Consider the following 16,010-nt stretch of genomic DNA (forward strand, 5'->3'; position numbering starts at 1 on the left):
AACTATTAAAATGGTAATGGTAACTAAAACATTTTCCATTCTTATATCACTATCACCAGATTTATTATTAACATTAAAAGACTATTTCTCAGCTCTGCCAAGATGCTAAAATTCTTTTGTGCAGCCTAAGATTCTAGGCTGTCAGTATTCATTTTTTCTTGTTTGAGATCAAACATGAGAGGAAATGTTGTATTTTTTACTGCTTATAAAATTTTAAGACTAAATTTACTTGCATTCTTTTCCATACAACCACAATTCTGGTTCTGGTAATCCACTGAAAATGTCTTTATTCCGGATTCAAGTTTAAAATCAATCAAAAGATTGTTCTGCCAAAATTCTTCATGGATACTGCTTAGGATTGATTTGCATCATAAGACACTTGCAAGGATGGGAGGAAGAGCTGCACAATCCTTACCATTTTATTAGCAGACTGTATGTATTTGTATGTTGAATTTGTTTTGGAACTGGTATGTGAAACAATGCTTCTCTGTTCCTAAAGCGATTATCTTCCCTTACCCAATGAATTATCTCCAATGTAAAGTCTATTGTATGTACTGTTTTTATGAAACTAGTAGGTTTGTAGCTAAACTGGGGACAGGATTTAGTAAGCAGAACACAGAGGCAGGTCAAATGTTTAGTTGTAGAAAGGCAAATGGTTTTCAGAAGGCACAGAGTTAGCATTAGTACACAATGCCCTCAGAAAAGCGGGTGGTGGCTTATCGCTGCAATTTGAACATGTCAAAGAAAAATGTTGAGTGAAGAAGAGACGAAAAGTAATGAGACTTCAAAAGATTAAACCTTAATACATAACTGTACTGTTGACTAAAGAACATAAACACAATATATGGTCTTGAAAGGAGAATTTTTTCTTCCCAGAGGAAAATTTTTTTGTTTTTTTGTTTTTGTTTTTAAAGGGGCTTTCATAAATTCTAAAAAGAGGTTGAAGTAAAAAACATGAATCAGAACTAAGTGGGGTTGGGGGGGAGGGGGAGGAACATTTCTGTACCTCTTCAGCTGCAGATCAACAAATATCAGAATATCCCACAAATGAAAACATTAATTCCATTTTATATTTGACTTACCTAACGTGGCAATATGCTAATATCCAGCCCTCTTCAATTAACATCAGTTTCTCTTCTTTAAAGCTCATGTTCAAATCTATGCCATAAGCTCCATATACATGAACTAGAAGTGGTTTCCTGTGTAGCTCTTTAGAATTCACATTATGAAAAACTGTAATTGGCACCAAAGTTTCATCCTGGAAATGAAGGAGTATTTCAGACATTTCAGAAATCTCAATGACACATGGCAATGAAAACTTCAATTATTTATTTTAAAATGTGTTTTTTTGATTACAGTAATTTTTTTTCACTTAGATTGTACAAAGCACTCTTGAAAAATAAAGCAAGAGACTGAACCTCTGCTGTGTAGGCTTGTAGATGCAGAGTATAAAATTCATTTAAGTGCAACACCTGAGGAGTTTTTAAACTACCAAAGCACCCAAGTCTTCCTTCTCCCTTTAACACTGAGAATATCTATTATTAACAAAATAGTTTACCACTTACTGCAGCACAAACTCTTTATTAACATCACCATTTTTTTAAACTCAGGCTGTTAAAACTTTCTTTTCTTGATCTATACTGCGTAGATGGTTGTGGGGTGTCCTTTTCAGCAGCTGACATATTTTTCTCATTTATCACAGATAACACGATACCATACAGCTATTAGTGAGTCTAAGTTATGCTGTGCTGAGCTTCTTGACTGATCACGTACTGTTATCTCCTCTAGCATACCCAGATCAATGAAAAAATCTCATCATGACTTTCTTTTTCTTCTGTATAGCACTGGAGAAAACGCCCACTGGTAAGTACAGCACCAACTGCTCTTTTACATTTTTAATCTCTATTCCCTGCCAAATGCATTTTCTACAAATGGGTGGGGAGGAAGGGAAGAATAAAGGGAATGGGGAAAGGACTGAAAAATCTTACCTTGCTTTTAGCTAGTAAACGTGTAGTGTGACAATTCATAATAATTGGTACCTCTTCTGCAGCTTGTTCAATGAGATTATTTTCTTTAAATGAATATGCAAAACGCCTAGGGGGGTGTACTGGGGAGGTGAGCTGAAAATAACAAGTGCTGCTGGCATGTTCAGGATGAGATTCCAATTCAAATGCACAGGCCCATGTAGGTAGCTGAGAAAACAGAGCATTTCAAGTGAGACCCTTACGCTGCTTCTCTAAGTTCTGCCTAGTGTGTCCTTCAGAGGAAAAGATTTTGAATAGCAAGCTAATTATTTGCAGCTTGTATGTAACACATGCTGTATTTCTTTTACATTCAGTAATAGAACAGTCAGAAAGTGGAAGACTTTCATAAACTTTTCACTTAAGGCTACTGGATAAAATCCAATAGTGAGATAAAACAGAAAAATAAATCGAAATTAAAACCCAGTTTAAAATGGGCATTTGGACAGATTTTTTTTTAAATAAAACATTTGAAATGATTCTGCACTGTTTTTAATTTTTAGATCCCATTTCCCCTCTGATTTCCACTCCTGCTTGAACATGTTGCACAGCCAAGTCCATGTCAGTTGTTATGCTTTTGCTGTGAGTTAGCTCAGTAATGCTAAGCCACCAAAAACCCCTGCCTCTTAACTTTGTTCTTAGTGCCAGCCATTGTAAAGAACAAAACCTTTTCCTGGCACATTTACCCTCAGACACTTACTGCTATTATATTTAAGATTTTTAACTCCGCTAAGAATAAAAGAAATCAAGATTCATTCTTTGCGAGCAGCAGGAACATAGTGAAACGCTCTGCTAGGCCATTGCTTGCTCGAGTTAGTTTGTGAGAGATTTCTGAAATGGCACTGAAGTCAAAGTTCTCCAGAGTAACTGCAGACTCTCTCTGAATAAATAAACTAAAACTATTTTCAAAAATGAACGGTTTCAGAGACCATACAATGTACTTTGCAGAAAACCTTTTCTCTGTAGCAGTTTTATAGAATGCAGCCTTGGAAGCTTGTTGGAATAAACTTGCAAGTTGTTCAGATAGTACTTCTCAGGCAAACAAATCAATTAAATATTTCAGCTAAATGGTCTCTAGAAACTGTGGTTTTGAATGGAGGAGCTTTATTTGTATTCCACAAGTATTTTGCATCATTTAGAGAAATGAAGAAATACTTGACACAAATTGCACTGCAATACTAAGTTTTCCCATTTATTTTGGGGCAGAGACAATATTTGTCTTTTGGATGTTCTAGCCTTTAATCTCAGGGAGGGCCATGCTTACTTCCTTGCATGGGCTGATGAATTTAACCACAAAATAAGCCTGGTAAAAATACAGTGTTTAGAGAATCAAGGCTTATTTTACATTAGAAATCAACTGTATTGTAAAGAGTTTGGTGGTAGTAAGTTGAGGAAAGAACTGACTTGTACTATAGCTGCTCTTTAAGTTCATAACTGCTAAAATAAGCCAGCACATGAAATCATGAAGAACATCCATAGGTAATAAAATTAATCGTAATGATGTATTTGTCACTATTAGTTTCCAAACCACTTCTACTTTTGGAATTCATCTTTTGTTTTGTAATGCTATGTTAAAAAGAAATAGTGCTGGAAAAAGTATGTTGCTTGATCCAGGCTAAAACATACCTGTATTGATTGAACTGAATGTGAAACAAAAGCAATCACATTTAAGTACAGATAACCAGCTTTCTGCAGGAACATAATACAGTGATCACGAAACATCTCCAAGTCTATTAGCTTGGTTTTCTCTTCCAGTGCATAAACTAACTGCCAGTTCTCCATGCCAGTGGAAGCTACTGAAGCCTTCATTAACTATAAGAACAAAATACAAGACAAAGTAAGAGTTATAAGTTAGAGGTACAGACATACAGGTGATGTCACTCAACATTTTAATTACAAAAGATTGTTGATGACTGAAACTGGAAGATTTTAAATTCCCTTTACATGAGCAAAATGGAAGAACAATTCAGTAACTGCCTACATTTTGATAGCAAGAGAGATCTGTGTGACAGATGGCAATTAGACTTTACAACTCTATTTGCAATTGTATTGTGTTCCTTTAAGACAACTAGGTTGGGTGTTAGAAGCGGTGTAACTGGAAGGTTGGATCATAGCAAGCTGAACGTCTTTATTCTTTTTGCTTTAGTAGGGGGTAGGGAAATGTCACAACTCTTTATTTTTTAAACATTTGAGTGACTACAAGGTATATTCTTGATTTGGTGCACAAGAGCAAGTTAGATATATACCATGTTGACAGTAGGTCACCTTTCCGTGTCTGATGCTCAGTACTACATACAGGACAAGATGCCGTCAACTGAGCAGCAAGGCATTTCTTCTCTCCCAGTAAGTGGTGTACTTTTAGCTATGAAGGAAAGGCTGCCTTTGAAAACATTTCAAATATCAAACGCCTTCACTGTGTCCAAGTAGAACTGCAAGCTGTTTGGTTATATAGCCTGAAATCAAACTATAATAAAGGAGAAATGGCTGTTTATGCCAAGAAATGAGTGTGCTTTTCCAAAGCAGCTGAGACAAATCACCATGCTATAGGCAGGACTCCACATACTACTGTCAGTCTTTAAATCCATGCAACTCTGTGCAATTCTCTTAAATTATTTCAAGTAAGCTGTGAAGCACAGAATTAAAATCCAGCCTTAGTACTTCTGTGGTCTGCAACAAGCATCTGAATGAATCCTACAATTCTTATTATTGCTTAAGATTACCTTATATTCTGCAGGTTCTCCATATGAAGTAAGAATATATAACTCATTGTTTCTGTGTTCAACATGATAAATGACCCCCTTTGTTCGGGCTTGTACAAGAACAGGTAACTTAAAAGGATGTCTGCAGTCAATCAGCCAAACTTCTGAGGTTGTCTTGCTGTTGCTATTGATAGTGAGGAAACGTCTATCTTTTGTGCGGTATATGTCCACAAAAAATCTGTAAGAAATATTTTTTAAAAAGCTTAAACCTTAATATTCAGAAAACACAATCAATTCAGAATCATGGGCTTCCAATTACAATGTAAGAAACAGTGAGCTTGTAAGTAGGCTGGAGAGATTTCAGACTATGTGGTTTCCAAACCCACTTTTGCTGCATTTATCCCAGCATTCAAAAACCCCCAGTTCTGTGTATGGAACCTGAACTCTGCAAGGAAAGCAGTTCAGTTGTTGTCCACATGAATCCAGATCTTTGAATCATGCAGATTGGAAGGTCTTAGATGTACATGGGCTTTAAAATTCATGCAAAACATAGATTTTTTTTTTTTTTGAGATAATAGCTCTATTAAAAAAAAATCTAAAGGATAACTGAAGTTAATAAAATTAATAAGAGTAACATGCGGAAACTGCAATTAAAAAGTAGAAGCTATTATACTACAAGGGTAAATAATTAAAAAGCCCAAGTGCTACTGATGTAAGAAAAAAAAAAAAAGCTTAAAGGAAAAAAAAAAAGCACAGACGCCTTTATAAGACAGGATGGACAGCGTTGAAGTAACAGCTGAAAAATGGGAACTGTTTCTGGAACTCCATTGATTTTTAAATGCTTCTAAAATCTAGGAACAGAAAACATTCAGCAGTGTCTGGATGCTAATACTGAACAAGTTCAGGCTGCAAGTCAGATTTAAGTTTCTAAATGAGTCATGCTAATTAATTGATATGTCAAATCTTGGGGCATAGGAGTTTCTTTGCCATTTTGAATCTTTGAAACTAGATGTCTTTAAAAGAAATTGCAGGGTTGAGTAATGTATTCTGCACTGACAGCAATAATGAACCTTCTAGACTTGAAAATATTTGACTGGTGAAAGAAAGGAAGCCTTGGATAGCATTTTTCACTGCCTTTAATTATTTGCAGGTGTAGGAATTTCAGTTTCTTTGGTACAATTGTTTTGTCTAATTGCACCATCTTGACATTATTAGAACTCCCACTGTCTGTGTCCTCCTAAGGTCTGCAGGGAATCAGCTTTCTGCCTCTAATCCACTCAAATTCAGCAAGAGTGTGACATTGCATTCAGTACAGATTCTAACAGTTTGGCTCTGTTGACCTTACCTCTAAGAGAGTCAAGCTGAAATGCAGGTTACACTTCTCCCCAAGGACTCTGACCTTCATATCACTTTTTTTTCCTTGTAGCTTTGGTGGTTTTTTTTTTTGTTTTTTTTTTTTGTTTTGTTTGTTTGTTTTTTTAAGGAAGTTAAGATATCTTCAGCTTCTAAAAAAATATTTGACTGCAAGTAAAAGAGCTGGTGATATGTAGAACAACTTCTCTATGGCAATGCAAAAGAATGTCTTGCCATCTCCTATGGACAACTGAGTTCAGTCATTAGCTGCGTTAGCACATGAACCTGTAGAGTAAGTTTCAAGTAGATTAACTGTAATGACTACAACCTTCAGAATTATGCCAACAGTTTCCCTGTGGGAACGTGTCAGGTCAGTGCAGTTTGATTTTTACGAAAGTATGTATCAACTACAGCTAGAACATACAGATCTTATTTACTCCTTCTCATCTGCAGACTTTAACTTTTTCATTTTCTAGATGAATGTATAAAGGCTGTTTCTTTACTGAGTATGTAACTTGAAGTAAGAATAATCACAAATATTTATGGTATGCTGTACAAATCTGTCATTTTAGTGCTACATAGTTTAAAAACTAATTCTGCACTCAATTCAGCAAGAGCCTTCTTGTCTTCCTAAACCGCTGCTTAAAGAAAGGTTATTGAGAGGGTATTCAGTCAACAATAGTTCTATCTCTGCGAATGCTGTAATGATTTTGCTCATCCATTACCCAGAGCAAGGATTAGCCTGAACTTCAATGCTTTTAAAAAAAAGTTGTATCAGACATCAATAGCAGAGAAAACAAAATGAAACCCACAGTCTGGTTTACTCTGTATGAAACTGTCACATGTTCATTAAAGGACACCCTGACCTGAGACTGACCTTGACATTTATAAACTCAGCTGAACTCGTGAGGTAACAGAGAAGAGTTAAATCGTTGCTGATCACATATCAAGAGGAGAGGAGAATACATTCTCAGACAGCAAAACAGAACTTAAAAATGCCTTCTACTTTTTGAAATGTGATATGGAAGAATTTGTTTCCAAACCAGTTAGAGTCTGCATATTGAATACTACAGAATGTGTTAAGGATTCTATATTTTGGATGAATATTACCTTGCATCTTGTTCTGTATAAACTAACTTAGTATATTTCTCATTAGTGAAAGTGGTCATGAACACATTCTGGCATTTAAGGTTCTTCTGACTTGTGTAATACAGAACATCATTTGTAGCCCATTCTAGAAAGAAAAGAAATACATATCAAACTTGGAACAGTATATATACTATTACTGAGAGAAAATGGAGCTCCATGAACATTCAACACGATGCTGAAAAGCATGAGTTGCAAATGACATGGAACTGAGGATAACACTTCTACATCCCAGCAGCTGGGGAAATCCACAAAAAGATTTTTCTAAGTTTTCTTTAAATGCCACAGATGAAGGATTTCATAATTTATCTGGGGGAAAAATTAAAATAAGTTCCAGGGCCCAGGAAGAGGAAGCTTGTGACCCTATAGGGGCTTCTGGAGACAAACAAGAAAATAGGAGATATGTGGATGCTTAAAAGTGCATATAGAAACTGATGTTTGCATAGTCAGCAAGACAGTGAATATGATCTAAGGTCTGTGCTACTGCATGCAAACCATTGAAAGAAATAAGACTGATTATGTATATGGTCGGTGGGTAGTCCTGATATAAAAATTCTCCAGTTTTCTGTACTTGCATATGTATTCACATTAGAAACATATAAAGATATCTCACTATTCTGAAATTCACTAATCTGACTGATTCAACCAAATTATTTCCATTTATGCCATCAGTATAATAATGTTTAGTATATACCTTTTAAGAACCTATGCTCTCTTATGCATAAATAGTATAGAAATGTGGCTCTAAGTTGTACACATAGCTGAGTTTTCATGCTGAAGACAAGCCTTTACAGGAGAAATTGCAGTTCTTCTAGCCTAGCATTTAAAAAAAATAATGTAGATTTTCAAGGACTTTCATTTGTCTCCTTATTGCAATATACTTTACAAGTGATTGTATAACCTAATTCTCTTTCTCATGATTGGGGACCACTAGGTACATCACTTACGTCTGGGTAAATTTATGAAATGGGTAATGGCCATTTTTTATACTCTGTCTGCCATAATCCGTCACACCTATACAGGCAACAGTGAGATGACTTCTGAAATGTATGGAATCTTCCAGGAAAACCTAGAAGTTTGATTAAGGTAAAGCGAAAAAAACAAGCAAGTTTCCAGCAGGCCTACTTGCTGGCAGACATTACAAACTTCTACTGTGCAAACACGGCATTAAGTTCCAGCTTTTCTTAATGCTTTTAACAAGGCATTTTTTCCCACTGTTTTAAATTCTTGTCCTACTCAGGCAAACTGCTTACTAAACTATATATCCTTGATGACATCTAACAATATAATATGAAATCCAAGATGTGGAACGTTGTACGTGCTCTACTGCGTTATTTTTGCTCTCTTCTTTAACAAGCTATTAAAAAAAAAATCCCATTTGTTTAGGTTTAATTCTACATATTTGTAGAAGCAATGTCAAACTCCATCATCTGTTCTGAAAGAACTGACTGAAGTCATGATTGTTTTCATTAAGTTCTGAATTATGACCACACCCTCGAGTCCAGTTGGAAATTCCAAACCAGCACTTAGCTGTACTGAGCACTTACATACTTCTCAGAGGAGGTAAGTGCTTACAGCTATCAGTGACTTCAGTTACGGCTGCAGAGGTATAATACCTACAACTTCCCATAAAAAGATCCTTACATTGCAAACAGTTATGTCAGTAAATTTTTAAAGAAGCATGTTGAATTCAATAAGAAGAATGATGTGCAAAAGTGTTCAAACATACAAATGCTGGCTTTTATAATAAAGGAAAACTTATATCATGAAAGGAGTCACTCATTCGTATCAAATAACTTGTAATTTTACAGTGTAGGAGAACACATCTCTCAAATAAGAAACTGTTCAACAGCTATGAGGATTTAAACTAAAAAACTTGCTTATTTTTAAGCACTATCACCATTATTTGTAGACTGAGAACAATGTTGTACTGGAAGTTGGTGTGAACCACGGGATATCTATAAACAACTTACCAAAACTAAACACATTTGGAATTACTTCTTCCACAAAGGGAACATCACCGAGTTTCATAATAACACAGGTTGCCTCTTCAGAATTTTCACTTTGTAAGCTGGTGGCCAGGTACCTCTCATCTGGTGAAATTCTGATCCGTTTAATATAGGCACCAGAAAAGCCCATATCTTCAGTGCTGAATAAAATGTGAACATTTCCTTTATCTGTTGCATTTTAACAAGTGTAAAAAAAAGAAAAAAATCCTGTAATGAGGTGTGTCAAAATGAGCAGTATTTTTTTCATACCACTATTTAATAAGTGCACTTAGAATACTACTGAAACCAAGGATTCCTTTCGTGAGCTATCTGCAAATGCACTTTGTAAAAACTAAAATTACACATACAGTAGCATCTGGTTAATGCTTTAAATTTTGAAGTGTAGCTTTTGGGGATTTTGATTGTTTGTTTTATGTTTTCATTATGCTCTCTCGAGGTAGTTTTCCTTTTGTAGCATTTTTAGTTGGGGGTCTGAGAGGTTGATTCTCAGTTCCTTTCCAGAACCTTGCCTCCATTTCAGAATACACCATTCCTTTACTCTTTTCACCCCGCCTTTTCAGATTCGGGATTCCAGAATTATTCATCTATTGTTAAACAGTATTATAAAAAACTTAAAGTATTTTAATAAACAGCAAATAAGCCTTAATACAAAAAAGTGTACTAATTATGTATGCACAACTTCTTAAACAACTGTAACAAGTTTGGAAGAGAAATCCCTTACCATCATCTGCTTTTGAACAAAGTATGTAACCATTCTCCTCAAAGTAAACGTTTCCTCCAAATCTTATCTGTTCAATGCAAAACAAACATCAATTTAACCTATAGATTATCTCCTTAGAATCCTGATATTCATGTTCTGTCCAGCAGAACCGTATGTAAATGATAGAATACAGCACATATTTAATATTGAATAAGGGGAAGAAGGAATTACATGTATCAGAAAGGTTATTTTACAGTTAGGGTACTTAAGCTACCTATACGTGCTCTAAATTTAGTGAATGGCTCAGATCAGCTGCACTTGCTCCTTGTAGTCTTATTTTTTTCATCAGCTAGCAGAGGATTGTGTGATCTTCATTTGTTTTTGACTATGGTGAAATTAAGGTCAAATATACTATCATAATGGGTATGAGCAATTCTCAATGTGTGCTGTTACTATCCACAATTACTAAATACTTCAATGCTTGAAATGAACACCACAGAATGACTAGTGAAGCAGTATTTTATAACAGGAATGGCTTTGCTGCCTGTTCCTTGTATTCAATGACAAAAAAAAAGTTTGTATTTTTTGTCACTCACCCTTGGGCTTTCCAAATGGAGTGTATACTTGTTGTGCAATTCTTCTATTTTTTCCTTAATTCTTTTTGTCATAGCTTTATAACTTCTTGAAATTTTATTCCAGTTTTCCTGCTCTGATTTCAGAAGATCTTTGTACAAAAGCTCTGATGCTGTTACGGATGCGATTTTTTCCCTTTTACAAAGGTCTTTTGTCCCTTCCTGTTGAATAAGGAAAAAAAACCCAATGGCTACAAACCAGCATTCTATACTCCAGTATGAGTGTACTGAGGCAATAATGATATTTCCTGAGCTACAAACTGACAAATTAGTTTTGCATTACTACAGGAGTATAAATATGATTTCTGGATATTTAAAAATACTTTAAAAGTCTCTTTCAAGTACATGTATAATCTCCCTCTGGAATTATGTAAAATTTTAGCATGCACAACTCTTTGGGAGGTTCCTCAGGACACTTATGAAGCTCATGATGATTCCCTTTCATTTAGAGAAGTTACAGCACACCTGAGAAGAAAGCAGTCATCTAGAAAGACTTGAGAGGATAGCAGAGGATTTCAGCGTCTGTGTAAACATTTGCTCCAAACCAAACAGGCAACAACCACATGATTGGCTCCTGAAACCAGTGCTGTAGCCCAGCATTTGTAATCCTGTTACTGAATGGCCAATGCATATACTCAGCCACAATTTCTCATACATCAAGAGTTCAAATACTTTGCTTGAAACATTTCTCTACATTTATGACACAGACATAGCAACTGTTATGTTATGGTTAGAAGAGGGTTTCAACAATTATTTTGGATTTGATCTTTCTGTCATCTTTGAAGAAACACCTCAGCTTGAAACAATTTTTGAACAACCCCACGTCCGTCTGAAAATGTCTAAGATAAAATAAACCAAAGCAGCAATTGTTTAAAACAACATTTACACGTTATATGTGTAAATCAGTTTACAGGCTGCCATAATGCAGTAACAGTTTATTTTTCTAATAGTGTTAGAAAATTTTTCATTAGAAACAGGGACAGAAGATCTGAAATGATTTCAGACCATTGGATGACTCTGTGCATGATTACCACTCATTTATGCAAGATTTACTTACAGAAATAAAACCAAGTACTTCTTAAAGTATAATCACATCACAACACAATTGTTATAAGTCATTATGGTATTTTAATATTATAAGCTATATGCTGACTTAGTGATCAGTATACAAAAGGCCAAGGTTTTTTGAGCCAGCTCAGAATAGGTGGACTTGTCTCCCTCTCGTGCCCAGATGGTTTCTCCTGACACTCTGATCTTTCCAGAAGATACTTTTTTTCCCCTTTGTTATTTTTTACAAATATGTTACAGTGAAAATGCAACAAAAATGCAGATTGACATCAACACAGTACAGGGAATTTGAACAGAAGTATGTCTTTGAATATAAATGAAGCCCTAGCCTTTGTTCTCCTGCTTTAAGCCCTTTAGGAAGAACATATTTCCTTAACATCTGAAAAACAGAGTTGCCTTCCTTAAGAGGTGCATCAAGATGGTTGTTGGCATTGGCTATACATAAACTGCATACCTTGCAGGAAAATAACCTCCATGACAGGATTCTTCCAGGTGGCACAGCGCTGTTGCATGGACTTCTTGACCAGTCCAGGATGTGGCATTTGTTCAGCTTTGTTTTAGTACAAAGACATAGTGCTTGAAGATGGTTATCCTTAGGATAGTATTTAACACTGGAGCTCAGCCATCGGACAAAAGATTTTGCAGTCCAACACATGGCATCCAAATCTTGTCTTGACAGTCAACCTGAAATTTATGAAAATCCCAAGCTCCTGATCACTTGCACTATGTGAAATATGCATAACATAACCTGAAGATAAAGCTTCATCTTTCAAAGATCATTAGGTAAGTAAGATAAGAGCAGTAAAACTGAAGTTGCTTAATACCAGGTGATACATGCAACTGAGCTTGCACATTAACCTGCCTGTTAGAGATTGTCCAGAGGAGGGCTGCAAAAATGATTCAAGGGATGGGACAACTTCCCTACAAGGACAAGCTGAGAGAACTGGGGCTGGTCAGCCTGGAGAAGAGAAAGCTCCGGGGAGACACAAGAGCAGTCTTTCAGTATCTAAAGGGGGCTGTAAGAAAGAAGGGGACAGACTCTTTGGCAGGGTCTGTTGTGACAGGACACAGGGAAACGGTTTCAAACTAAAAGAGGAGGGATTCAGACTGGTCGTAAGGAAGAAGTTTTTTACAGTAAGGGTAGTGAGGCACTGGAACAGGCTGTGCAGAGAGGTGGTCGATGCCCCATCCCTGGAGACATTCAAAGTCAGGCTGGGGGGCTCTTAGCAACCTGATCCAGCTGTAGGTGCCCCTGTTCAGTGCAGGGCAGTTGGACTAGGTGGTTTTTAAGGGTCCCTTCCAACTAAGGCGATTCTATGTTGCTCCAACGCGTGGGTCCTGGCAGCTGGGACTTTAGCTCGGCTGAAATTATCAGCGAAGAGCAAGGAAGATGTAACTGTGCATCTGACTAAATGCTGCTTTCAGGAAGTTGGTTCTTTTCTGCTTCAGAAGTACGCTGTAACAACAGAATCACTTTCAGGCGGGCCACTTAACAGCAAAGAGACAAACCCCACCGCGCCTGTAACTCTGCAAGGGAGGACACCCCATATGTTCCACAGTCCTCAGCCCCGTTCCCTCCCAGCCCCCCGCCGAATGCCAGAAAAGCCGGGCCTGCCCCACCACGCCAGCTCCATCCCTCACCGCTGCGGCACAGCCGTACCCGGGCCGGGCGGCTCTCCCTCCGGCCGGGCTAAGATGGCAGCGGGCGCGAGCCGCTCCGGCTCTCTCACGGCACTGCCCGTAGTAAAGATGGCGACAGGGCGCTTCAGCCAGCTGCTGTGGTCGAGCACGACTGTCGTCAGTCTCTGCGTGCCGCTCGCTTCAGTCACTCGCATTTCACACTGCATTTTCATCCGCGGGGTTCTAAACCCATGGAAACTCCGTTTTGAGGCGCACCTTAACCCCTACAGAGCCGCGAATAGTACAGCAGAGGCGCCGCGCCTCCCAGACAACGTGCTGCTGCCATTAACAAAGATGGCGCCCCGCTTCCTCTTTCCTAAGCCCTAGCCCGGCCGGTCCCAGCACCACAGGGCCGCTGCTCCCCGCTCCGCGGTCTCACGTTGCCTCAACCCCAGGCACTCCCGCATGGCCGAGACTGCCGGCTCCCCGCGCCGTTCCACCGCGGACAGGAGCGGAGGGAGCGGTGCGGGAGCGGCGAGAGCCCGCTGGCGGCTGCTCGGACAGGTAGGGGGAGCTCGCGGGCGGGAAGGGGTCGTGGCGGGGCGGCGGGCGGAGCGGGGCTTCCATTCTCGATGGAGGGGTGCGGTTGCCCGCCGCGCCCAGCTGCGTGTGGTGCCTATGGTCCTGGGCTTTTTCCGTGTTTTTGTTAGCCTCGAGTTTGTAAATTGTTTGCAGCAGAATGGAGCTGTTGGGTAAAGAAACACTTTGTAAGAAGGAAGAGCGCGTAATCCTACTGGTAATGTTTAGGGATGGAATGGTTCCAGCTTATGCTGTCGCTGATTAGGATGAAACTTTTGCGTATATACAAAATACCACATCAGTGCCCTGCGTCTGAGTGGAGTTTGTACCACACCAGCTCTAAACTTGGTTTTTGGTGCAGCTAGGCCATACACAATCAGGTGCAAGAAATCCTGGTGGGTTTTTTTTGCTTTGTTTTGTTTTGCTTTTTCATGTTTTGATTATGACACAGAATCACTGAATCGTTTGTGTTGGAAGGGATCCTTAAAGGCTACCTAGTCCTACTCCCCTGCAATAAACAGGGACAACCTACAGCTACATCACGTTGCTCAGAGCTCCCCCCAGCCTGACCTTGAGTGTCTCCAGGGAAGGGATATCTACCACCTCTCGGGTCAAGGCATTCCAGTGCCTCACTGCCTCACTTTTGCCTAAGGAAGAAGTAAAGAACTTCTTCCTTACACCCAAACTAAATCCCGCCTCTTTTAGTTTGAAACTGTTTCCCTGTGTCCTATCACAAGGGACCCTGCCAAAGAGTCTGTCCCCTTCTTTCTTACAGCCCTCCTTTAGATACTGAAATGATACTCTTGAGTCTCCCAGGAGCCTTCTCTTCTCCAGGCTGACCAGCCCCAGCTCTCTCAGCCTGTCCTCACTGGAGAGGTGTTCCTTCCATCCCTTGGATCATTTTTGTGGTCCTCCTCTGGATGTCATGTAAGATCATAGAGTACCCCCAATTGGAAAGGACTGATAAGGATCAAGTCCAACTCCTGTCTCCACAGAGGACCACCCAAAAATCAGATCATATGTCTGAGAGCGTTGTCCAGGAGCCTGTTAGCAGGTAGCTCTTGCTTTTTTTCTTGCTTTTATTTTTTTTTTCCTTTTGGAAGTACAATATGTCCATTGGACTACATAGGTTCAAAACAAGCAAGCAGACCAGAGGCTCTTAGAATACAATGAGCAGCAGTGGACTACTTGAACAAATCTGCAGGGTTATTGGGTTTGATTTCTTTTGAGTCTGAAGCTTGCAGGTGGTATTTGAGCTCATTCCTGCCTGAGTTAAGTTTTGTAGTGACTGACTTGTCCTGCAGCAGTGGGGATGTTGGTACAGATACAGACTGTCTTCAGGACTAGTGCTGAGCTGGAACCCACATACATTGGAAAAGCCTGGAGATGTGTCCATTCTGCTGAGAAACCTTGAGCTTGCTTTGGTATCAGGTGCTGGTCTTATAGGTCCCTGGGAGATGTCCATTTAGACTGGCAGTATGCAGGAAATTTGGGAGATTCAAGTTTTGTGGGGTTTTTTTTGGTGGTGGATTATGCATAACAGCAGGCAATTTTTGTAGATTGTAACAAAAACCGTGATGCTTTTAAGAGCTGACTAAGAAAAAATACTTTGATCCTAATGTAAAAATGCCGAGTAAAATATAAATAATGCAACATATTCCTCCCTTGTGCACTGCTTTCTCAGTTATATTTAGGTTTTTAAAAGAGTTGACCTGCTGTTATAATTTTCTAATCTTGGATCTCATGATCCTAGTTTGAGGCTGAGAGAAAAATGTTCTTTTGAGTGCTCAAAGACTCATTAGATTTTCTACTAACCTAGAGAATGCATTTTACAGAGTAGGTAGAAGATATCTCTGTAGAACAACAACAAAAAACAGAAAAATGTCACTGCTGGATTTTTTTTCCTTTTAGTAATGCCTTGCTTTTGCTTTAAGAAAGCCCCCAAACAACATTCTTTTGTAAAAATTAGGTCTTGGTGGTTTTCTTTAGTTGTCAAGGTGTTTCATTTCTAGACATGCTACTATTATATTATATTCCGGTTGTCTTTTAATTCAGTTCTCCCATTTTGATATTTTTGTGATTTTCTTCGTGTTTGTATTTTTCTTGTGTATAACACGAGTAGAAGAAATAACATGGACAACACACAGCCATTTTTAATATTTTGATAAGAATGCCTGTGCCTT

The 16,010-nt window shown here is 38.4% G+C and overlaps 2 protein-coding genes and 1 long non-coding RNA gene across 13 annotated transcripts in view; 2 read left to right on the forward strand and 1 right to left on the reverse strand.

The window, feature by feature from the left end:
• PREPL (prolyl endopeptidase-like) overlaps positions 1–13,368 on the reverse strand; it is a 40,455-nt gene extending 27,087 nt beyond the window's left edge. For 4 of the 7 annotated variants that reach the window (XM_025148677.3, XM_025148679.3, XM_015283694.4 and 1 more), the window contains exons 1-10: positions 13,270–13,368; positions 12,083–12,312; positions 10,525–10,722; positions 9,950–10,016; positions 9,193–9,396; positions 7,184–7,307; positions 4,742–4,958; positions 3,648–3,833; positions 1,989–2,192; positions 1,083–1,258 (exon numbers count right to left, since the gene is read on the reverse strand). In XM_025148677.3, coding sequence (XP_025004445.1) covers positions 1,083–1,258; positions 1,989–2,192; positions 3,648–3,833; positions 4,742–4,958; positions 7,184–7,307; positions 9,193–9,396; positions 9,950–10,016; positions 10,525–10,722; positions 12,083–12,283 — 1,577 coding nt within the window. In that variant the 5' untranslated portion in view covers positions 12,284–12,312; positions 13,270–13,368. 7 annotated transcript variants of the gene reach the window in all.
• LOC121113160 lies at positions 1,258–8,985 on the forward strand. 2 transcript variants are annotated; one of them, XR_005858334.1, is made up of 2 exons: positions 1,258–1,863; positions 8,606–8,985. It is a non-coding gene; the product is annotated as an uncharacterized LOC121113160 (long non-coding RNA). The 2 variants fall into 2 exon arrangements; XR_005858333.1 differs by lacking the exon at positions 8,606–8,985 and adding an exon at positions 4,756–8,312.
• Positions 13,369–13,589: 221 nt separating the features above from the next.
• CAMKMT (calmodulin-lysine N-methyltransferase) overlaps positions 13,590–16,010 on the forward strand; it is a 198,925-nt gene continuing 196,504 nt past the window's right edge. For 3 of the 4 annotated variants that reach the window (XR_001465680.4, XM_040697080.2, NM_001277589.2), the window contains exon 1: positions 13,590–13,812. Coding sequence is in view for 3 of the 4 variants with exons in the window: in XM_040697080.2 (XP_040553014.1) it covers positions 13,714–13,812 (99 nt within the window). In the remaining variant the exon portion in view is untranslated. Of the gene's footprint in view, positions 13,813–13,836; positions 14,045–16,010 lie in introns of those variants that run through there. The other variant, XM_040697081.2, reaches the window with a different exon arrangement.

This window comes from Gallus gallus, chromosome 3, assembly GCF_016699485.2.
Source record: "Gallus gallus isolate bGalGal1 chromosome 3, bGalGal1.mat.broiler.GRCg7b, whole genome shotgun sequence".
NCBI classification, from domain to species: domain Eukaryota; kingdom Metazoa; phylum Chordata; class Aves; order Galliformes; family Phasianidae; genus Gallus; species Gallus gallus.